This window comes from Schistocerca cancellata, chromosome 1 (genome assembly GCF_023864275.1).
Source record: "Schistocerca cancellata isolate TAMUIC-IGC-003103 chromosome 1, iqSchCanc2.1, whole genome shotgun sequence".
Taxonomy (NCBI): domain Eukaryota; kingdom Metazoa; phylum Arthropoda; class Insecta; order Orthoptera; family Acrididae; genus Schistocerca; species Schistocerca cancellata.
This window is the reverse complement of record NC_064626.1, coordinates 1,191,693,187-1,191,718,118: the sequence shown is the minus strand read 5'-3', so window position 1 is coordinate 1,191,718,118 and position 24,932 is coordinate 1,191,693,187. Positions and strand designations below refer to the sequence as shown.

Below are 24,932 nucleotides of genomic sequence, written 5' to 3'. Positions count from 1 at the left end.
GCTGATCACGAGGAAGGTACCAATTTGTGAAGAAAACGCGTATTTCTGAAGATATAAGCATATATATGCACAGAATACCAAAAATTTTTTATTTCAAAAATTGTGTGTCACAGTCATATCTGATGCGTTCGTCACCAAAAAAGTACTTATTTTCACATGGACGCAAAAAAAGATCAATTAACTGTCTCAAAATTTTTTAGCAAAAATGATGTATTGCATATGTATGCACGGAATTTCAAAAACATTTTTTTTGCAAAAAAGATGGAATTAATAAAATTTTCTCAAAAAATTATATTTGTTTATTTTGCACAGATATACATTAAAGCTCGAATCACAGATTAGATAAAAACAGCTACCTCAAGTTAACTTGCAGCATTAGGATAGATTTTTCGAACATGCTCAATGAAATTGTGGAATGGATTTTCCCCAAAGTCGTTGACGCCAGAGAAATTCCGCCAGGTAGTTATTCAGCATAGCACGGAGAGTTCCGAAACGCCTTTTATTTTTTTCTTTAGCTTTTTGCCAGACTGACACAACGTGATTTGTGGTTGCGTTTGTAAAGGGATAGACACAATAAAGCTAATGATTAACAGTCAGTTGGTTGTAGCCCAAGTTACATATGGTGTTGTGAGCTTGCCAAAAATCAAACTATTGTACTTTTTTGGTATTCCGTGCATATATATGCTTGATTCCAAATCTCAAGCAGGAAAACAATTAAAGGGGTAACGTAATCAGTTCCATGTGATCGATTTTGTGCAAATGCTGGGATAACGTACAAGTAACCTAGACGTCGAAACAAAATAAAAATTATTTTCCTCTCCCTCAGAAATACGCGCTTCCTTCAAAAATAGGTACTTTTCTCGTCATCAGCGCATGTACCCCCTAAACTGCATAAGTGCCGAACAATGAAGTAAACCAGTTAGCTTTCAAGTTTATATTTTAAATTGCAACACCCCCATGAATCATGGATCTCGCCGCAGTGGGACACGTCGCATGACAACGTTGCTGACGGTCATACGGGAGGAATAACCATAATGCAGTGATGCCTAGAGAGGCCAGACTGACGCCTCGTTCTTGCAGAGCAGCAAGCAGTCTTTTCAGTAGCAGCAGGCAAGTCTGCATGACTGAATAATTTGGCCTTGGAACATCAGCTACCACCCAATTTTTATTATGGTATTCAGGAAGCACAATAAATATTCCCGAGGCAAACTATTCGTGAGGTAAGATAAACCCCCATTCGTATCACTGGGCGGGGACTACTCAGGAGGATGTCATCAGCAGGAATATAACTAGCGTTCTGTAGATCGGAGCGTGAAATATTAAGATTCTTTAGGTGGGCAGGCAGGTTAGAAAATTTAAAAAGGAAAATGGATAGGTTGAAGTTAGATACAGTGGAAATTAAAGAAGTTTGGTGGCAGGAGGAACAAGACTTTTGGTCACGTGAGTACACGATTATAAATACAAAATCAAAGAGGACTAATGCAGGAGTAGGTCTGATAATGAACAACAAAACAGGAGCGCGCGTTAGCTACTATGAACAGCATACTGAACGTACTATCTTAGGCAAGACAGGTGCGAAGCCAGCACCCACCACACTACTACAATTTTATATGTCAACTAGCTCTGCAGATTAATAGATTGAAATAGTGTATTGTTTGATACAGAAAATTGTTGAGATAATTAATGATAATTTAGTTGCAACGGGTACCTGGAATTCGATAACAAGATAAGGAAGACAAGGAAATGTAGTACGAGAACACGGAGCTGGAGGAAAGGCATGAAACAGGGAGCCACCTGGTAGAATTGTGCACAGATCGCAAAATAATCATTGCTAACATTTGGTTTAAGAATGAAAAAAGGGCTGCTCGTTGTATATGTAGAAGAGACCTGGGGACCCTAAGGTTTCAGATGGATTATCTAATGTTAAAATAAAGATTTCGAAACCAGATGTTAAACCGAAAGACGTGTCCACAGGTAGATGTCAACTGACGAATTTATTGGTTACGAATTGCAGATTAAAACTGAAGAAATTACGAGAAGGTAGGCAGTTATGGGGATGTGGCCCAGATAAACTGCAAGAACCAGAGGTTGTTGAGAGTTTCAGAGGGAGCATTAGGCAATGACCGACAAACTGGGGAAATGAATACAGTAGAAGATGAATGGGTAGCTTCGAGAGATAAAATAGTGAAGGCAGTACAGGATCAAATAGGTAAAAAGACAAAGTGCAGTAGAAATCGTTGGATATCACAGTAGATACTGAAATCACTTTATAAAAGGAAATATAAAAATTCAGTAAAAGAAGCAGTTAAATGGGAATACAAACTTCTAAACAAATGAGTAGAAGCTATAGGAAAATTAAAGCTGCTTCTTGAGAAAAAAGGAGCACCTGTATAATATCAATAGCTCAAATGGCAAGTCAGTATTAAGTAAGGATGGGAAAGCTGAGAAGTAGAAGGAATGTGTAGAGTGTCTATATGGGGGTAACAATCTCTAGGGCAATATTGTAGAAAGAGAGGAGGAAGGAAGTAAATATGAGAAAGGAGATATGATACTGCGAAAAGAATTTTGCAGAGCACTGAAAGACCTGGAGAGTTATTGATATATTGGGGTAGGCAGCCAGAACAAAATTCTTCCTCCTGATGTGGAAGCTATATGAAAAAGTTTAAATACTTTCAAACTTCACGAAGAATGCTGTATTTCCAGTTCCCATGAAGAGAGGTGCTGACAGGTGTGAATAGTATTAAAGTATCAGTTTAATGAGTTATGGTTGCAAAATATTGACAGTATTATTTACAGAAGAACGGAAATCCGGCAGAAATCTATTTCCCGGAAGATAAGTTTGTGTTTGGGAGTAATGTATGAACACTTGAGACAATATTGACTATCTTATAAGACAGGATGACGAAGGCAAACCTAAGTTCGTAGAATTTGTGCATTTGGAGAAATCTCTTAACGTTGACGAACACACAATCTTTAACTTTGAAGATAGCAGGGATTAAATACCGAGAGCAGAAGGTTATTCATAACTTGTACATGAAGCAAACTGCTTTTTTCAGCTTAAGGACGAAGAAAGGAAGCAGTACTTGAGAACGGTGTGAGACAGGGTTGTAGCCTATGCCCAATGTTTTTCAGTCCGTACACTGAGCTAACTGTGAAGGAAAAACAGGAGAAATTTGGAAGGAGAATTGAGGTTTATGGAGGAGAAATAAAAACTTTAATGTTTGGCAGTGACATTGTAATTATGTCAGATGTCCAACAACTTTGATGAGCAATTGAATAGAATGGATACCGTCTTGAAAACAGAAAATAATATGAAAACCAACAAAAATAAGACAAGGGTAACAGTATGTAGTCGAATTAAATCAAGCTAAGCTGAGGGATTTGAGCCGGCCGGTGTGGCAGTGGCGGTTCTAGGCGCTTCAGTCTGGAACTGCGTGACCGCTACGGTCGCAGGTTCGAATCCTGCCTCGGGCATGGATGTGTGTGGTGTCCTTAGGTTAGTTAGGTTTAAGTAGTTCTAAGTTCTAGGGGACTGATGACCACGTATGTTAAGTCCCATAGTGCTCAGAGCCATTTGAACCATTTTGAGGTATTTGAATTAGGAAACAACAGGTTAAAAACAGCAGATGAGTTTTGTTACTTTGTCAGCAAAATAACTGATGACAGCCGAGGTAGAGGGGATATAAAATGCAGACTTGCAACTGCAAGGAAAGTGTTTTGGAAAAAGTTAAATTAGTTGATATATATGTTGTGTCTGTTCTTTAGGACACCAATTTGCTCCACCAGAAACTATGAATTAAGACGCAAAGAAACTACCGATATTGGCTGCGAGTGGGCATTGAACATTTATGGCAGACCGGATTCGACCTGTCAGACCCAGATTTTCAACTCTTATCCACACGTTACCAATGTGGTGCTTCTTGTCCATTATCCGCATTATTCGCGACATTTCGCCGATTCCCGTAGGAGTCCGAGACTGGTGTGGATCTGCATTGAAATGATCATTGACCACTCTCGTCTTAATTATACCGGGTGATCAAAACGTCAGTATAAATTTGAAAACTTAACCAACCACGGAATAATGTAGATAGAGAGGTAAAAATTGACACACATGCTTGGAATGACATGGGGTTTTATTAGAACAAAAAAAAACAAAGTTCACAGAATGTCCGACAGATGGCACTGGACAGCAAAACGTCAGTGACTGCGCATGACAATCGTGTATAAACGGAGATGTAATGAGAGAGAGATGCGCCAGCAGTCGCAGCATGTTGAAGTTACCTGAAAAGGCGCTTTTAGTGAAGCTGTATTATCAGAATGGGGAATGTGCTAATTCAGCGATACGATCCTAGCGCCATAGGAAGGGGACTCTAACGGGTAAATGTACGTTGGCAAATGCAGCTGTGACGAGAATGATTTCAGAGTTCGAAGCCTCGGGTTGTTCAGACGATAGACCCCGTAGTGGCCGACCGAGCACAAGGCGTAATGTTGGTGAGACAGTTCTGGAAGAAATGGAGACTATAGCGCGTTCGTCTACGCACGGGGAAGTCAGCGCTCGTGCAGTCGCACGTCGCACCGGCATTCCGTACACTACTGTTTGGTTGGCACTTAGGCGTACCCTCCGATGCTCTCCGTACAAAATCCATCGGCATCATGAACTGTTACCTGGCGATTTAGTGAAGCGGAGGGCATTTGCGGTATGGGCGTTTCAAAGGATGGCGGAAGATGATTGGTTGAGTAACGTGTTGTGGACCGACAAAGCTCATTTCACGCTCCGAGGGTCTGTCAACGCCTACAACTGCACAATTTGGGCTACCGAAAATCTTAGAACTGTCGTGGAAACTACATTGCACGACGAGAAAGTCACGGTATGGGTCGGATTTACCACAGCTACCGTTATTGGGCCTTTTTTCTTTGAGGAAATGCGTGATTCTGGTTTTGTAATTGCTACCGTGACGGGTGAGAGATACGCCGATATGTTACAGAATCGCATCATCCCCAGCCGGGCTGATAAACACTTGCTGGAACGTACGATGTTCATGCAGGATGGCGCTCCACCCCATATTGCTAGACGTGTGAAAGATCTCTTGCGCGCGTCGTTTGGTGATGATCATGTGCTCAGTCGCCACTTACGTCATGCTTGGTCTCCCAGGTCTCCATACGTCAGTCCGTGCGATTATTGGCTTTGGGGTTACCTGAAGTCGCAAGTGTATCGTGATCGACCGACATCTCTAGGGATGCTGAAAGACAACATCCGACGCCAATGCCTCATCTTAACTCCGCACATGCTTTACAGTGCTGTTCACAACATTATTCCTCGACTACAGCTATTGTTGAGGAATGATGGTGGACATATTGAGCATTTCCTGTAAAGATCATCATCTTTGCTGTGTCTTACTTTGTTATGCTAATTATTGCTATTCTGACCAGATGCAGTGCCATCTGTCGGACATTTTTCGAACGTTTGTATTTTTTTGGTTCTAATAAAACCCCATGTCATTCCAAGCATTGTGTCAATTTGTACCTCTCTATTACATTATTCCATGATTTATTCAGTTTTCAAATTTATACTGACATTTTGATCACCCGGTATATGTGGTACTGTTGTTTGGGACATGTCCGAAAGCACGCACACACGCACTCTACGGTGGCCAGTGATCTCTTCAGTAGTTCGTGCAGTTGCGATGAGCACTATGTCCGGGTGGCACAGTGCCTAGTTGCGGGAGACCGCGTTCGTATCACAGTCTCGCTCAAACTTTCAAGCTTCCCCATCCAAGTGGAAACTGACCCTTAACAGAGACAAATGTAATGTATTGCGAATACATAGAAAGAAGGATCCTTTATTGTATGATCATATGATAGCAGAACAAACACTGGTAGCAGTTACTTCTGTAAAATATCTGGGAGTATGCGTGGAGAACGTTTGAAGTGGAATGATCATATACAATTAATTGTTGATAAGGCGGGTGCCAAGTTGAGATTCATTGGGAGAGTCCTTAGAAAATGTAATCCATCAACAAAGGAGGTGGCTTACAAAACACTCGTTCGACCTATAATTGAGTATTGCTCATCAGTGTGGGATCTGTACCAGGTCGGGTTGACGGAGGAGATAGAGAAGATCCAAAGAAGAGCGGCGCGTTTCGTCACAGGGTTATTTGGCAAGCGTGACAGCGTTACGGAGATGTTTAGCAAACTGAAGTGGCAGACTCTGCAAGAAAGGCGCTCTGCATCGCGTTGTAGCTTGCTGTCCATGTTTCGAGAGGGTGCGTTTTTGGATGAGGTATCGAATATATTGCTTCCCCCTACTTATACCTCCCGAGGAGATCACGAATGTAAAATTAGAGAGATTCGAACGCGCAAGGAGGCTTTCCGGCAGTCGTTCTTCCCGCGAACCATACGCGACTGGAACAGGAAAGGGAGGTAATGACAGTGGCACGCTAAGTGCCCTCCGCCACACACCGCTGGGTGGCTTGCGGAGTATAAATGTAGATGTAGATGACATAAGGTGACAACAGTGAGCAGAAGGCGTTAAGAATCTCATTCTCCGTTTGGTTGTCGCCACGGTAGCTGCCCTGCTAACGAGTAGCCATCAGTCATTCGCTTGATCCAGCTATAATGGATCGCCGAGCCCTGCCCGCTCTCTGACCGTGGCCCGACCGCGAGTCGGCGTGTGCATTCTGAGCTTTTTCACCTCCCTAGAAGAACCATGACACTTGACAGTGCGAACGCCGTAAGAGGCATCGCTTTGTCAGGGGGACCCTGGTATGTGCAGTGCCGAGCGAGGTGGCGCAGTGGCTAGCACACTGGACTCGCATTCGGGAGGACGACGGTTCAATCCCGCGTCCGGCCATCCTGATTTAGGCTTCCTGTGATTTCCCTAAATCACTTCAGGCAAATGCTGGGATGGTTCCTTTGAAAGGGCACGGCCGACTCCCTTCCCCGTCCTTTCCTAATCCGTTGAGACCGATGACATCACTGTCTGGTCTCCTTCCCCAAACAATCCAATCCAATCCTATCGTACGTGCAGTGCTTGCGGTGAGGTCCTCACTTAGGCTGTGACGAGACGTACCTGCCGATGGAGGAGCAGGGCGCAGCGTCGGAGCAGACGGCGGCCTTGGAGAAGCGGTGCAGGGTGGAGGGCGACGGCGCTTGCGGCACCTCGGGGTTGGGCGGCACCAGGACGACGGTGGCGCCGCCATGGCGCGCCGCCAGCTGGTAACACACGTGCACGATCGCCAGCGCCAGCGCGCCGAGCACCACCACCCCGACGAACACCACCAGCTGCCGGCGGAGCTTCGGCCTGCAACACACGTCACGTGCTTTACTTGTGCTAAATAACACAAACAATGTTAGAAGGTGAGAAAATGTTAATGACTGGGGAAAAAATGACTGCGTCCCACAAGATTCAATTCTTGGTCCATTCTTATTCCTGTTATATAAATGTGAATAACGTTCCAATTACCATTCACCAAGTACCGGATGATCAAAAAGTCAGTATAAATTTGAATACTGAATAACTCACGGAATAATGTAGATAGAGGTACCAATTGACACACATGTTTGGAATGACTTGGGGTTTTATAAGAACCAAAAAAATACAAAAGTTCAAAGAATGTCAGACAGATGGCGCTTTATCTGATTAGAATAGCAATAATTAGCATAACAAAGTAAGACAAAGCAAAGATGACGTTCTCTACAGGAAATGCTCAATATGTCCATCATTCCTCAATAATAGCTGTAGTCGAGAAATAATGTTGTGAACAGAACTGTAAAGCATGTCCGGAGTTGTGGTGAGCCATTAGCGTCGGATGTTGTCTTTCAGCATCCCTAAAGATGACGGTCGATCACGATACACTTGCGACTTCATGTAACCCCAAAGCCAATAATCGCACGGACTGAAGTCTGGGGACCTGGGAGGCCATGCATGACGAAAGTGGCGGCTGAGCACACGATCACCACCAAACGACGCGCGCAAGAGGTCTTTCACGTGTCTAGCAATATGGTTTTTTTTTTTTTTTTGTTCTAGCAAAACCCCATATCATTCCAAGCATGTGTGTCAATTTGTACCTATCTATCTACATTATTCCGTCGCTTATTAAGTTTTCAAATTTATACTGACTTTTTGATCACCCGGTAGAACTGGCACTTTCTGCAGACGATATTAAATTTCAATAAATCATTAGAGAGAAGGCAACAAACGAAATTGTTAATATTTTTCAAGTAATTAAATAGTTCTCTGAAAATGGCCTCTCACTAAATTTTGGGACAACACACGGTGCTGAGTTCTGTGCAATAAACAGAACCAACCTAACAACAGATATATCACATGTACAGAAATCAGTAAACGGGGTAGAATGCTCCAAATTTTTGGTGTACATACCGATAAAAAGTTGAACTGGAAGAGGCATATTACTGAGCTGCTCGCACAGTGAAGTTCAGCTACTTTTGCTCGTCGTTTAGTGTAATTACTATTGTTCGAAACAAACTATGATTAGTTGACTGGGTGTGGGAGAGGGACCAAACAGCCTAGTCGTTGGTCCTATGACCCAAGGCGGCATAATCTAGAGGAGGAACAACGCAAACAGAACAGTCCAGTCGACAGGAAAGGAAAAAGGGAAACAAAAAGCCAAAATGAACGGGGGGGGGGGGGGGCGGCGGCAGGGGGAGAGAACAATAGGAAAGGTGGGGAGGTGGCAATAGACAACAGCACGTGATACCCCAAAGGCGCTATGCACAATGGGGCGCCAGCACCATCGCCGTCTCATCCCAGTGCACACACCATACCATGATCACGACACAATGGGGACAACACCAGGAGGGAAGGACCCAAGAAATGGGGGAAACAAAACGGTAAGAAGTCCAGACAAAACGTAGGGGAACAGTGAGGAATACATGGCTGGCATGGAGACACGGCTGACGTCCTCCCAAACTGATCCCAACGCTAACTGCGAAGATAATTCAGGTATTTAAATCTGGGAGTATAAACCACTTTCACATAGAAAACTGGGGACAGACGTAACCATTCTAGGGTCATACGATAACAGCTGGGACAAGAAGAGTGGAGGGTCTTTTTAGTGTGAAGGGCCAAAAGGCGGCAGCAGTCCAGCAAAGTAGGGATCACTGTGAAGGGGGGAGGGGGTCCTGCAGTCACAAAGGGGGAGGGTAGCTCTTTACGGAGCAGAGGATGGTAGGTTACCACTGGGAGAGGCGGAGGGAAAAATGCCATGTGGTTGAGCCCCCTTCACGGCACGAATTTCATTAGACAGGGGGGTAGCCTCCTCGAGAGCCAGCCCCCGACTGAGGAAAAAGGATTTCGTTGTGGAGCCCTGATACCCCAAATCCACCTGGCTCTGGAGGGGTCACAGAACAGAGGCTAGGTCGCTGCCCACCCTCCCACCCCCTCCCTCCCAACCAAATGTTCGGTAAGCTGAGATACCCATATGATGGAGAACACAAAAAAAAAATCAACCAAACAAGCAGCCTGATCAAGATCAGGGAGGAGAAGGTCGTGTATGAGACACACCAAGAGGGGCAGGGAAAACACCTGGTGACAGCCTGAAGGTTTCTTATCAAGTCCATCCAAAACCAAACTCATGTGAGGGGCGACTATTAAATGAAGCAGAGGTATCACAAACACCCCACACATAGCAGGCAAGAGATGGTGTTCCATGCCAACAGAAGACGAGAAGGCATATTTTACATGATCAGTGGATTTAGAGCCACAATAGCATCACAAAACTCCCATGTGTGTGGGCAGAACAAACAATGGGACACAAGCAGAGCGATGGAGACTTTTAAACATCGGAAGAGATCCATCTGAATCTGGGGTCGCTGATGAACTAATCGTGCATGCGTGCGTTTTCGGGAGGGAACGTGGGCAAGAAGAAGAAGAAGAAGAAGAAGAAGAAGAAGATGGAAATTACTGCGAATAGAAACGAGGCGAAGCCCAAATGGCAAACCCACCCGATGGCGGGCAGTGGGCGGGTGACGTCCCGAAGCTGAGTAAAGTATGGGAGGGGTGAGCAGTCCAAGAGCGGATAGTAATGGTACAGGAAACCAGGAGCTGGGACCACCGAATTGAAAAAAAAAGGGGGGGCGGGGGTATCCCATCGAAACAGACGAATGAACCTCCTAACATGTTATGCTTACTTCCACTCAATAATGTCTTACTAGTCAGTTTTCTGGTGTAACTTATCACTTAGGAAGGAAGCACAGATTGCACATTACGAACGTATGAATATGTGGTGTTCAGCGATAGTCATCTTCGAGAATGAGATTTTCACTCTGCAGCGGAGTGTGCGCTGATATGAAACTTCGTGGCAGATGAAAACTGTGTGCCCGACCGAGATTCGAACTCGGGACCGTTACCTTTCGCGGGCAAGTGCTCTACCAACTGAGGCTACCGAAGCACGACTCACGCCCGGTACTCACAGCTTTACTTCTGCCAGTTTCATATCAGCGCAACTACGCTGCAGCGTGAAAATCTCTTTCTGGAAACCTCCCCCAGGCTGTGGCTAAGCCTTGTCTCCACAGTATCCTTTCTTTCAGGAGTGCTAGTTCTGCAAGGTTCGCAGGAGAGCTTGTGTAAAGTTTGGAAGGTAGGAGACGAGATACTGGCAGAAGTAAAGCTGTAAGTACCGGGCGTGAGTCGTGCTTCGGTAGCTCAGTTGGTAGAGCACTTGCCTGCGAAAGGCAAAGGTCCCGAGTTCGAATCTCGGTCGGGCACACAGTTTTAATCTGCCAGGAAGTTTGATAGTCATCTTGTTAATGTGGGTGCAGGAACAACAGCTCATTTTCAGGGAGTTAGCCATTGTAACTGCATCTTCAAAGGTGCATTTCTGTGTGTAGGCTAATGAAATTTATCACAATTTAATAAGAATAATCATTTCCATGCCTACCACAAGAGGAAAAAAACTGTCTATAACAAGCTATCAAATGTGTCAAAAGCTCCGAAAGGTGTCAATATGCATCAACAAAATTTTCGATCATGTGCACAACAACATAGGAGTAAACTGTCTGACAGATAGCAAAAGGAAGTTTTAAATTTAACCTAAATCACCTTGATTCTAGGGTTGATTTGTAGCTACTACAGAGTGGCTGAAAACAGAATAGCTAAATGTTAATTTGAGTGTTGACGGCCAACACACTAATACATAACGCGCTAAACAGCTGTTCTAGACGGCGCTGAAGAACCTCTTTATTACAATACAGCCCATCCCAGTCAACTGAATTATGTCGAGTTAAATAATACATTAGACACTACTTTACAGTCATCCGTATTTTCAGTGTGTGTGTCCTTGAATGATTTAGTTAACAATTCCTTCAAAAGTTTGCTTCTGCCATCCTAATTAAACACTCTGTGCACTGGAAATATTAGTACAAATATAATTAAACTTTTTCCCTTTTAAGTTAATGGTATGTACTCGCTCGCTTTCTGATTAGTGCAATATTAGTTTTTTTTAAGTGTAAGTGTCTTTTAATGAAAGTATAAGAAGGAAAAGAATGCACAGTCAAGACAGTATTTATTAAATGCTTGTTTAGATGTACGAAATTTTTATCAATCTGTTCTACGAAACTAAGCGAATTCAACTGTGTTAACAGTTCTGACTGCTTTTGTTAATGAAAAAACATTGCACCCGGCCTATCTCGTCTGTGAAATAATTAAAGCAAGATTGATGGTAGCTTGAATTTAAATAGTGGGATCTAGATCGCCATGAACAACAGTTAATACTGGCTACCAACATTTTCGGTCCCTTAGTTTGTCAAACCACCATATTGAAGCAACCCGCACAGCATAGATATTATTGTTAATATTGTCAGTTGGCAACGCGATTTTACGAGATTAAGATGTCGAACATCCATAAGAAACCGTGTTCCGCCATTATACTGATATTACGACAGAAAACAACGAAGAAGAGGAAATCGGTCAGAAGATGACTAAGAAAGAGTAGCGATTGACAGCATGCTAATTCACTGACAAATCAGAATCACGTTCCCAAACGATTTTCTACTCAGTCCTGCACCACACGACAAATTATTGATGTCCATCCGTCTTAAAATAGAGGAAGTGTGTTGTTGAGAGATCCGTCTGTTGACGAAAGTTTAGGAATAACTACGAGATTTCTGGCGACAGACAGGTCATTCTAATGCTAGAAGTTTTGCTCCGTAATATTAGCTAGCACAGTGGAATTGTATGGAAATCTTTGAAGCAGCTATATCTGCCTGGCAAAAATAAGTTCAGATGATTAACGTACAATTTTTTTTTTTTTACATTTTGTGATAATTTGGTGAAACTGACATGAATTTAATAGACCTTATGCTAGTCATTGCAATATGCAGGTACCGGGTGATCAAAAAGTCAGTATAAATTTGAAAACTTTTCATGCTTGGCCTCCCAGGTCCCCAGACCTCAGTCCGTGAGATTATTGGCTTTGGGGTTACCTGAAGTCGCAAGTGTATCTTGATCGACCGACATCTCTAGGGATGCTGAAAGACAACATCCGACGCCAATGCCTCACCATAACTCCGGACATGCTTTACAGTGCTGTTCACAACATTATTCCTCGACTACAGCTATTGTTGAGGAATGGTGGTGGACATATTGAGCATTTCCTGTAAAGAACATCATCTTTGCTTTGTCTTACTTTGTTATGCTAATTATTGCTATTCTAATCAGATGAAGCGCCATCTGTCGGACATTTTTTGAACTGTAGTATTCTTTTTTGGTTCTAATAAAACCCCATGTCATTCAAAAGCATGTGTGTCAATTTTTACCTCTTTATCTACATTATTGCGTGATTTATTCAAATTTACACTGACTTTTTGATCACCCGGTATATGACATTGTTTGGAAGTGGAAGCGTTTTTTCGACCTTTTAGGCAATTCCCCAATCTTATACTATATTTTCAAATTAATGAAGTGAGCAGTGATGTAGAGAAACTACCGTTGATCACCCTAAAGTGGTATATAGAATGATAATCCTTGCAGTGTCCTATTAAAATTTTTGTGTGTTAGAAGACTAAATCTGATGTATGATATGCGCAAAGAAGAATTAAGTTCTGTCAACATCTAACTGGAGAATATTATGAACCTGTCTGTATTTGCTCTCACACTTTTAGTATATATTGACAATACTAAGACCATTTTGAGGGTCATCAGTACTGCTTTTCAGTATTTCTGTTATTGACAATACGTGAATACGCGGCCTCAGACGGTCGATATCTTGACGGTATGACACTATTATTGAACGTGCGAGGGCCCCTTAGGGCGTCACCGCCGTATTACGTTGTGAGTTTAGCATGAAAACAAATCGGTATCTGATACAACTGACCAAGTCATTCGCTAAAGATGTGAACACTCACTTCGCGAGACGCTGCCAGCGTACAGTTGCATCATAGAGCTGCTGGCGCCGGCTTCCGCAGAGAGCTGATGTTAACACGACACAAAGAAACGAGCTTGCGCGGTGCCTGTGTAGGGAGGAAGCAACAGCTGTGGCGTTGCACCAGCCTGTGTGCGACGTATCTGGAAACATCAGCTGGCCGCGAGGCCGCCAGGCTGACGAAGCGGTCGATACCTGCGGCTGGCTTTTGGAAGCGTCTAGAAGCGAAGAGAAACTCGGGCACGGCCCACAAGGCCCCGTGTTTCCCCCCTACATGGCCTTTGCTGCCACCGCTGCGGTGCAGTCTTCTGTGTATACCATCTGTCAGTATAAATTTGAAAACTGAATAAATCACGGAATAATGTAGATAGAAAGGTACAAATTGACACACATGCTTGGAATGACATGGGGTTTTATTAGAAACAAAAAAAAAATACAAAAGTTAAAAAAATGTCCGACAGATGGCGCTTCATCTGATCAGAATAGCAATAATTAGCACAACGCGCGCGCGCGCACACACACACACACACACACACACACACACACACACACAGTGAACATCACAGCACGGATCCACTACAGCAGCTTTCAGCTCTGGAAGGTGTTTTAATACGGCATCTACAGTTTACAGTGAGGTGACGAAAGTCCATGGGATACCTCTTAATATCGTGTCGGCCTCTACAGCCGTCCATAATTGCGAAAGTACCAGGTGATCAAAAAGTCAGTATAAATTTGAAAACTGAATAAATCACGGAATAATGTAGATAGAGAGGTACAAATTGACACACATGCTTGGAATGACATGGGGTCTTATTAGAAACAAAAAAAAAAAAAAAAAATACAAAAGTTCAAAAAATGTCCGACAGATGGCGCTTCATCTGATCAGAATAGCAATAATTAGCACAACAAAATAGGACAAAGCAAAAATGTTCTTTACAGGAAATGCTCAATATGTCCATCATCATTCCTCAACAATAGCTGTAGTCGAGGAATAATGTTGTGAACAGCACTGTAAAGCATGTCCGGAGTTAAGATGAGGCATTGGCGTCGGATGTTGTCTTTCAGCATCCCTAGAGATGTCGGTCGATCACAATACACTTGCGACTTCAGGTAACCCCAAAGCCAATAATCGCACGGACTGAGGTCTGGGGACCTGGGAGGCCAAGCATGACGAAAGTGGCAGCTGAGCACACGATCACCACCAAACGACGCGCGCAAGAGATCTTTCACGCGTCTAGCAATATGGGGTGGTTCTAATAAAACCCCATGCCATTCCAAGCATGTGTGTCAATTTTTACCTCTATCTACATTATTCCGTGGTTTACTCAGTTTTCAAATTTATACTGACTTTTTGATCACCCAGTATTACCGGTGCAGGATTTTGTGCACGAACTGATCTCTCGATTATGTCTCATTAATGATCGATATGGAATTCACGTCGGGCGATGTGGGTGGCCAAATCATTCTTGCCAATTCTCCAGCATGTTCTTTGGACCAGTACCAAAAAACTGTGGCCCGCTGACATGGTGGACAGTCATTCATAAAAATTCCATCACTGTTTGGGAACACGTAGCCGAACGTAACTACTCCCAGTCAATGATCGGTTCATTTGGACCAGAGCACCCAGCCCATTCCATGCAAACGCACCCCCACTCCATTACTGAGCCATCAATAGCTTGCACACTGCCTTGTTGACAACTTGGATCCATGGCTTCACTAACCCTATCATCAGATCTTACGAATTCAAATTTACATCTACATTTACACTCCGCAAGCCACCCAACGGTGTGTGGCGGAGGGCACTTTACGTGCCATTGTCATTACCTCCCTTTCCTGTTCCAGTCGCGTATGGTTCTCGGGAAGAACGACTGCCGGAAAGCCTCCTTGCGCGTTCGAATCTCTCTAATTTTACATTCGTGATCTCCTCGGGAGGTATAAGTAGGGGGAAGCAATATATTCGATACCTCATCCACAAACGCACCCTCTCGAAACCTGGACAGCAAGCTACAACGCGATGCAGAGCGCCTTTCTTGCAGAGTCTGCCACTTCAGTTTGCTAAACATCTCCGTAACGCTGTCACGCTTGCCAAATAACCCTGTGACGAAACGCGCCGCTCTTCTTTGGATCTTTTCTATCTCCTCTGTCAGCCCGGCCTGGTGCGGATCCCACACTGATGAGCAATACTCAAGTATAGGTCGAACGAGTGTTTTGTAAGCCACCTCCTTTGTTGAAGGACTCTCCCAATGAATCTCAACCTGGCACCCGCCTTACCAACAATTAGTTTTATACGGTCATTTCACTTCAAATCGTTCCGCACGCAAACTCCCAGATATTTTACAGAAGTAACTGCTACCAGAGCACCTGACCAGGCCACGGTTTCCAGTCGTCTGGGCTCCAACCGATGTGGTCACGAACCCGGGAGAGGCGCTGCAGGCGATGATATGCTGTCAGGAAAGGTACTAGCGTCGGTCGTCTGCTGCCATAGCCCATTAGCGCCAAATTTCGCCGCAGTCTCCTAACGGATACGTTCGTCGTACGTCCTACATTCCTTTCTGCGGATATTTCAAGCAGTGCTGATTGTCTGTTAGCACTGAAAACTCTACACAGACGCCGCTGTCTCGGTCGTTAAGTGAATGCCATCAGTCACTGCGTTGTCTGTGGTGAGAGATAATGACAAATTTGGTATACTCGGCAAACTCTTGCCGAGTATCATCATGGAATAGTGAATTTCCAAAGTCTTGACTTTCATCGTGCGGCCAAAATCACATCGGAAACTTTTCCCATGAGTAACCTGAGTACCAGACTTCGCTCACCTTTCGCCCAGCTGTGCTACATACTTGGATGTAACAAACGCTGCTGTAGCTCTCAAGCTTTTTCGATATCCGAAGTTTTAAAAGGCTGTTTATCGGCACACATGCGACAGCATACGCTGCCTAATATTTTCCAAAATGCCCCGCATAAAAACTGGATGGGAAAGCTAGTTTCAAGTGTTTTGGATAGCCCTTTGGCAAGGGACCATTTGTGTACCCAACAGAAGGCTTTTCTTAGTGTCCCGCTGGAGAAATGTGAAGATTTGGAAGCCTTTCAAGGATGTCTCACCTTAAAGATAAGCTTCACAAAATGGCTTTAAGGCAAAGAAGTCGCCGTTTAGGACAGCCGAAGTTTTTCTCCTGATATGTAGCACAAATAACTGCACACAAGCTGTCAGAACTTGTTCGTTACCCAAAACATTAAACAACTCAGCTTTGATTAGATATTAACATTACAAAAAGTTTTACAGTTTAGTGAACATTTGTTGGAATGATTCGTGAAAGACAGACGAATATCTTAGCCGTCGGAGATTAATCTGAGTTATGTAAATCTTATCAGATCTTACCAAGAAAAACAACACGTGGCGAAGTAAGGTGGGGTGATTCACGTTCATACAAAAGATAAAGAATGAGGGATCATTAGGCGCTTAATCAGATATGTTGCAATATCCTCCTCCACATATAGGTACTACTTAACCCAGTTTAGCTCTGCTTTACGCGTCACGCACCGTAACTTTTAGCATCTTCCCACAGGAAGTAGCAAGGATTCAGCTGCTGGAGAAAGGCTCATCCCTTATGTCACAGCTGATTCAGTATGTAAGTGCATGCCACATTCTGTCCCCACGAAACAGCTTTCTTAATTCAACTATCTGATATAGAAAGGAATCGCAAAGATTCTATCTATGAAGTTCACAACAGTGAGGAGTCAAAAGTCTGTTACCTGTCGAAACAAAAACCTGTTCGGCAGTGACACGCAAAGTACAAACTTGAACAAGTTAAAATTAATCATTGCTGTTTGTACATAGTAATGCCACGAAAGAAATCTTCTGGTTTCCACCTCTTTAGTTCTGTTATTGCAGCTAACTTTTTATTATCTTTAAGGGACAACATTTCAGTGATGAAATGCATTTATTTTCGTGAAATACAGATTGTTTAACAGTGAGACTACAATGGTTTTGAGCTAAATTACCTTAACTGGAAAGCAGTTTCTGTAAATATTTAGTTTTAATACAGCAGCAATTTGAAGAGCACTCACAGTTTGCCTGTGTCAGCCTTTATCGAAGTCCTGTCAACCGTTCCCAGTTGTCGTGCGTTTGTGTTTTCATTCTTACCATAGATATCTCAGCAAACATAAGGGCTGTAATAAATACGGGAAGAACTACTATAAATCCAGTACTTTCTCGATGTACTGAAACTAATTCAGCAAAGCGCCATGACTTACGGAAAAAAGAACATCCAAATCGACAACATATCAAATTGTTGTTAAGAGCAATCGTAGAAAGTTTACGATCCTGTCGTAATTTTAAAGCTTTGTGACGACACTAGCAATCGAGAATGACTAGGCTTTCATAAATCATGAACAATGTGATACATTGCAATAAAATGCCTACGGGAAACGCTGAAAGTGAATTATTGTGCAAAAACCTCGTGCGTCTTGTTTCTATCAAGAGATTATGGCGCGGCTATCACATGATTCTCAGGAAATTCTCCGTGACCTGCTAGCGTCCCTTTCTCCCGCTACTTAAAAAACCACACAACTTCATATGACAAGTATTCACGAACGAGGCTGACGTATGGTGACGAAATGTTAGGTCACTGCACGGAACCAATCCACAAACTAAGGACGGAGAAGTAGTGCATTATTTAATTGTAATTGTGATATTGATTTGATTGTTATTCTGCTGAAATTGTCACTGAAGCAGTTTTTACATTAGGTTCAGGCTGCGATGTACGTCAGTAAGATGATTTCCAAATATGAGGTACACACAGGTGGCAGTTGCCACTGACGCGTTGACTTCGAATCAGGAGCGTAAAAAAAACGTGCCTTTGGAGGTTAGTCGTGTGAGTCAATCCATACCGCAGAGTGGCGTTTGCGCAGAACACCTGGGAATGAATGTTCTGGAGACGAATTGATCCGTGTAACGCAGTCGGCCTTGGTATTCTGGAGTAAACGCCTGCGCAGAAAGCTAAATATTCCAGATCGACGTAGCCCACACTCTATGAATTTTTAATCTCTGTACAGGTCCTAAGGTGATGCTTATCAGGCTCTGAAACGTTCTGAAATGATATCGGATCAGCCGGTAATTCACGCGCGTCGCTCTTACCAAAGCCGAGGGGGTAACCGGCACAATTTGCACAACTCAGGTGATGTCCCTGGCTTAATGCAATGCCAGAAGAGTCTGGATTGACCCAAAGGCGCTAAGTTGTTTTTTTTTTCATGTTAATACCAAGAGCCATGTACTGGCAACTCCAAAGTCAAACTAGCTTATTATGGTCTATTAAAATGTGAAAAATTATTCATGGTCCACAATTATATTTATTTTATAGTTCACTGGTGAACCGGATTTCAGCGTTCTAGACCATCCTCAGACTACTTAAGACTAAACAGATGGTCCACCCAGCATCAGCGAGAGTTTATAGCTGTATAAAGATTCCAGAATGAGATTTTCACTCTGCAGCGGAGTGTGCGCTGATATGAAACTTCCTGGCAGATTAAAACTGTGTGCCCGACCGAGACTCGAACTCGGGACCTTTGCCTTTCGCGGGCAAGTGCTCTACCAACTGAGCTACCGAAGCACGACTCACGCCCGGTACTCACAGCTTTACTTCTGCCAGTACCTCGTCTCCTACCTTCCAAACTTTACAGAAGCTCTCCTGCGAACCTTGCAGAACTAGCACTCCTCCTTTCAGGAGTGCTAGTTCTGCAAGGTTCGCAGGAGAGCTTCTGTAAAGTTTGGAAGGTAGGAGACGAGGTACTGGCAGAAGTAAAGCTGTGAGTACCGGGCGTGAGTCGTGCTTCGGTAGCTCAGTTGGTAGAGCACTTGCCCGCGAAAGGCAAAGGTCCCGAGTTCGAGTCTCGGTCGGGCACACAGTTTTAATCTGCCAGGAAGTTTTTTGTATAAAGATTGTTTTTCCAAAGGCACGTGACCTTTTACGATTGAATATATCTGTACAAAAATTACAAGATACAGAAATACACAAAGTCGCCATGAACAAATAAACCTTGTACTACATTACACCCAAGCATTAAAATAGTAAGAACGTAAAGGCCAAAACATCGTTCTTAAATGAAATGACCACATAAACAGTAGGAAATGTAGATGCTAGACAGGTTCATAGGACGAGTGTTCTGAAAATTTAACGCACACTGGATTTATACTGTAGCGCCAAAGGAACTGGTATAGGCATGCGTAATTAAATACAGAGCTATGTAAACAGGCAGAATATGGCGCTGCGGTCGGCAACGCCTATATAACACAAGTGTCTGGCGCAGTTGTTAGATCGGTTACTGCTGCTACAATGGCAAGTTACCAAGATTTAAGGGAGTTTAAATGTGACGTTATAGTCGGCGAACGAGCGATGGGACACGGCATCTCCGAGATAGCGTTGAAGGGGGGGGATTTTACAGTGCGACGATTTTTGGAGTGTACCATGAATATTAGGAATCCGGTAAAACATCAAGTCTCCGAAATCGCTGCTGCCGGAAAAGATCCTGCAAGAACGGGACCAACGACGACTGAAGAGAATCGTTCAACGTGACAGAAGTGCAACCCTTCCGCAAATTGCTGCAGATTGCAATGCCGGGCCATCGACAAGTGACAGCGTGCGAACCATTCAACGAAACGTAATCGATAATGGGCTTTCGGAGCCGAAGGCCCACTCGTTTACCCTTGATGACTGCACGACACAAAGCTTTACGCGGCGCCTGGGCTCGTCAACACCGGACTTGGACTGTTGATGACTGAAAACGCGTTGCCTGATCGGATGAGTCTCCTTCCGAATTGTATCGAGCGGATGGACGTGTATGGGTATGGAGAAAACATCATAAATCCATGGACCCTGCTTGTCATCAGGGGACTGTTCAAGCTGGTGGAGGCTCTGTAATAGTGTGGGGCGTGTGCAGTTGGAGTGATATGGGACCTCTGATACGACTCTGACAGGTGACACGTACTCAAGTATCCTGTCTGATCACCTGCATCCATTTATGTCCATTGTGCATTCCGACCGACTTGGGCAATTCCAGCAGGACAATGCGACACCTGACACGTCCAGAATTGCTACAGAGTAGCTCCAGGAATACTGTTCCGAGTTTAAACACTTCCGCTGACCAACAACTCCCGAGACATGAACATTATTGAGCCTATGTAGACTTCTGGGCTGCTGTTCAGAAGATATCTCCATCCCCTCGTACTCTTGCGGATTTATGCACAGTCTGTAGGATTCATGGTGTCAGTTTCATCGATCACTACTTCAGATATTAGACGAGTGCATGCCACATCGTCTTGTCGCACTTCTGCGTGCTCGCGGGGGCCCTAGACGATACTATGCAGGTGGACCAGTTGCTTTGGCTCTTCAGTGTATAGACATGACGACGTGGTCACGTATCTGGTAACCTTTACTGACGATGACATCGACCAGAGAAACCTATGCTCGTACACGAGGGAGTAAGGTCGATGCGTTCGATGTGTACTGATTGAGTGTTTTACTTCACACATATTCATAGTTGACCGTTGGGAGACGTTTAGGAAGATTGGGAACTACCTGAGATCGGAGAATATTTCCTAAATATTAGCAAACGACACCGTATGCGGCAGAAGTAGCGTTTTTTTTGTGGTTCCAACAAAAGTAAAAAAAATAATTAGGACAATTTAAGACAAGCTTATAAGAAATATACGAGGCTGTGCTGAAATGTAATGCATCGGAATTTTTTATTCAGTTCTCAATATCGGTTGAGGTGTTGTGTGTGGTGCATATTACTGTGTCGCTTCGCTGGCGCAAGCTGCAGCCCTCAGTGGCGTGTCTGTGGTCTGTAACATAACTATATCGGTGCGTGAGAAACTGCGTGCTGTAATCTAATTTCTAGCCGCAGAAAACGTACTTGCAACTGAAATCCATAGAAGAATGAAGGTTGTGTTCGGTGACGATTGTATCGACATCAGTAATCTGCGATGTTCGACTGTTCGTGCTCGTAATAAGGGAAATGGTGCTCACCTCGACGCGTGTGTCAGATCCAAAAAATTTCAAGGTCATGCTGTCAGCAGCCAAAGTCATGCTTGCGGTGTTCTGGTATGTTAAATGTGGATTACATTTGGAATTCATACCTGACGTCATCAGCATAAACTCTGGAAAGGTACCGCGATACCCTCAGAAAACTGGAAGCACGAATTCAATGAGTTCATGCAAACACATGGAACTCCCTACTCCATCATGACAATGCCAGGCCATACATGAGCGCTGCGACGTCCGTTTGGGTTCACTGTCATCGACCACGCACCATAGACATGAGACTTGACCCCATCCGATTTTCACCGGTTTCTAGAAGTTACAGGACACTTTCGAGGTCTTAACTTTGGTAGTGATGAAACGATGGAAGCAGAGGTGAGGTTGTGGCACCGTCAACAAAGTCAAACTACAGTGACGAAATCAACAAACTGGTCTCTCGTTGGCAGAAATGTGTTCGTCACCAGGGTAACTCTGTTGGAAATACATATTTAGATATGAAGAAAAACTGTAGAATGCTAATTAAGTTGGTTTCACTAAAAAATGCTTTAAGAGTTTTCAGATGGAACGTTCGGAGATATTACTTTTTAGCATGTTCTCGTAGCCATAAAACAGTGTAGCACTTGTTACACACAGTGAAGGTAGACTAGCCTAATTGAGATTGTTTGTCAGCCCTTGACCTCGCAGTGAAACCTGTCCACAATCTGCCAGTGGCCAATTAACGTGGCTCAGAAGACAGGAGATGCCAAGTTTTAACATCGCGGTTACAATAGAAGCGTTTACTGGGAGAAGGACTACAGCACCCTTAACAAACTATCAATATTTCGTGCTGACATATGTCCACGTAACATTTGTTAATCAAGAAAAAAAATTTTATGGGAAAAATTATTCTTTGCAGTAATATAACAAGTGCTGCCCTTCTAAAGCTATAAATTGCAGCCCACATTAAGGGCTGCAGTGGAAGGTGGTACCTCTGACATCTAGCAATTAAAGAGCTGGTGGACCCACACACGAGTCCTGACGCTGGTGATGGGCTTAATGTAGCTCTGTGGAAAGTCCAGACCTCACGGAACTGCAGTCTGTAGCTGACTTTTTATGTTGTTTGTAAAGCTGCATTGTCAGTGTGCGGTAGGATGATTTATCTATCATGTCTGTATACTCCAGATATCTGCACTACATCTAATAATGGAACTGCCATATAAAATTTGTCTTTCTATTTGTGGAAAGTTTACCCTCCGGCAGCAAGAACTGTTTTGCTAATTTAATTTTATCTATATTTTGCAGCTTAAAACGTGATTGTATTCAAAACATTGGAGGTATGAATTAAACAACGCCTTGTGTCACAACTTTTTCGTGTTTTATTACCTACACGATGCGTTTCGGACCCTGTGGGTCCATCGTCAGGTGTAATTTGTCTTAATACATGTTTTATTTCTTCTCTTGAATGAGATGAAATGCATATTCATGTCACGAAAAGGTTTAATGTCAGGTTATGAATTTCTCAAGTCGAACGCGTTCAACTTGGGAAATTCATAACCTAACATTAAACCTTTTCGTGACAGGAATATGCATTTCATCTCATTCAAGAGAAGAAATAAAACATGTATTAAGACAAATTACACCTGACGATGGACCCACAGGGTCCGAAACGCATCGTGTAGGTAATAAAACACGAAAAAGTTGTGACTGAAGGCGTTGTTTAATTCATAACTTCAATGTTTTGCTAATGCTGCTGAAAATTCAAGCTTTCGTCAATGTAATCCGAAAGGGAGAATTACTACTTATGGTGGCAAGGAACCGGCAAAGCTAGGCCACGCTTGTAGATGTTGCTTCATCTACCCGTCAGTCGAAGAAATATTACCCAAACCTGAAACCGCAGTACCAAGCCGCTGTATTTTTTAGTTGCCTGTTTCGTAATGTCAGTCTAGACTGGGTACTTGAGCACGGACGGGTAACTCTAGCTCTCCAACTATTCAGACATCAACGAAAATCACATAACGTTTCGAGCAATCATCCACGTCTTCAACAACTTTTCTCATTGAACTTCATGTAACATTCACATCGTGTAAATCATTTTCGTTTAGGTGCTAACAGTCGTCTGACGCTCACCTGTTCACAGAGATTGGCTCCAATTGATTGATCGTCCATAGAACCATTTTCTGTTCAGTACGCTCGTTCGTCCTCGTCGAATTTATGTCTGTAACTAACGACACATGTAGCACGCACTGTAGGAGCACAGCTGCAACACAAGGCTCTTTGTGACGACAGCACAAAATCTGTCGCGTATTTACAATTTACGCTTGCAGCGTGCGGGGGCAGCTGCAACTATAGAAGCTTCCTAACATCCTGGTCTCTTACCTCGCGCAGTGATCGATGTATTTTGTCGATCAGCCTGTAGAGCTTTGAACATAACGACGCGACCATGTGGCTACCGTATAGTCACAAGGACTTTAAAGACGAATTTATTTTAGTTGGTGAATGACGCAGCCAGCCACAAATAATTCTTAAATGTTTTTGAGCCATAACCGGTTTCGGGCTACCATATCCATCTTCAGAGGGCTAATATTTTTCGTTTCATAGATGTTTTGATCAACATCATTTCGTATGTTCCACACTGCACAAGAATAATCGAATATTTTTGTGCACTGTGGAGCAGACGACATATTCTTGATCAAAACATCTATGTAATGAAAAATACTAGGCATCTGAAGATGGGCATGGTAGCCCGAAACCAGTTATGGCACTGAAATAAAACATTTAAAAAGTATTTGTGGCTGGTTGCATCATTCACCAACTATCATTAACCGACGCAGAGTTCATAATGTCCAACATGGGTAAAATAACATCAAATTTATTTTGTCTGATGATTAAGGTGAGCTGTAACACATTCACCTGAGTCGTCGGAAGTATGGTCCTAAGTGTGAAGTCATCCTTCAAAGCACCATTGATCTAGGGATTAGAAGATTCTGAATAAACCTACATAAACGACGCTGTCTTTAAAGTACTGGCGAATGAGATGTGATGCATGCAATGGAATATTCCCATTCCAATTTCCATTATTCTTTTAATTTTTGATATTCAGATTGCAACTGAAAAGTTACCGTCCTGTAGTGTCTCAAAAAAAAAAAAAATTCTTAGGCTTGTGATTCTTACGTATTGGTCAATGTTTTAGACAATCCGTAAACAGTCACACATGATATACTACATATCTTTAAATTAGTATCGCTATCTTCAACAGAAAATAAACTGCTGTAATGTTGTCACTGTAGTCGACAATGACGACTGTGACTTTTAGCCTGTTCCGCCTAATAACTATTCACGCCATCTATTTAAGAAATGTGCTGTATTTCTCTTTCCTGGTGGGCTAGACAGTACTGCAGGTTTAATTACCCTATTATTAGACATATGTTGGACATTGTCTTTCCAGTTCAGTCTGTGTTTTTCGTTTTTAGATTTAATAGGTTCTACATTTAGTTCTTGTCTAATATCGGCGTACTTGTGGTGGTCCACTAACGATTATCCC

At 43.3% G+C, this 24,932-nt stretch overlaps 1 protein-coding gene across 4 annotated transcripts in view; it reads right to left on the bottom strand.

Moving 5' to 3' along the window:
* The window catches only part of LOC126094448 (scoloptoxin SSD14-like), a 572,643-nt gene that overhangs the window by 67,451 nt on the left and 480,260 nt on the right, over positions 1–24,932 (bottom strand). For all 4 annotated transcript variants that reach the window (XM_049908841.1, XM_049908849.1, XM_049908832.1 and 1 more), the window contains one exon: positions 7,070–7,300. In XM_049908841.1, coding sequence (XP_049764798.1) covers positions 7,070–7,300 — 231 coding nt within the window. The remainder of the gene's footprint in view (positions 1–7,069; positions 7,301–24,932) is intronic.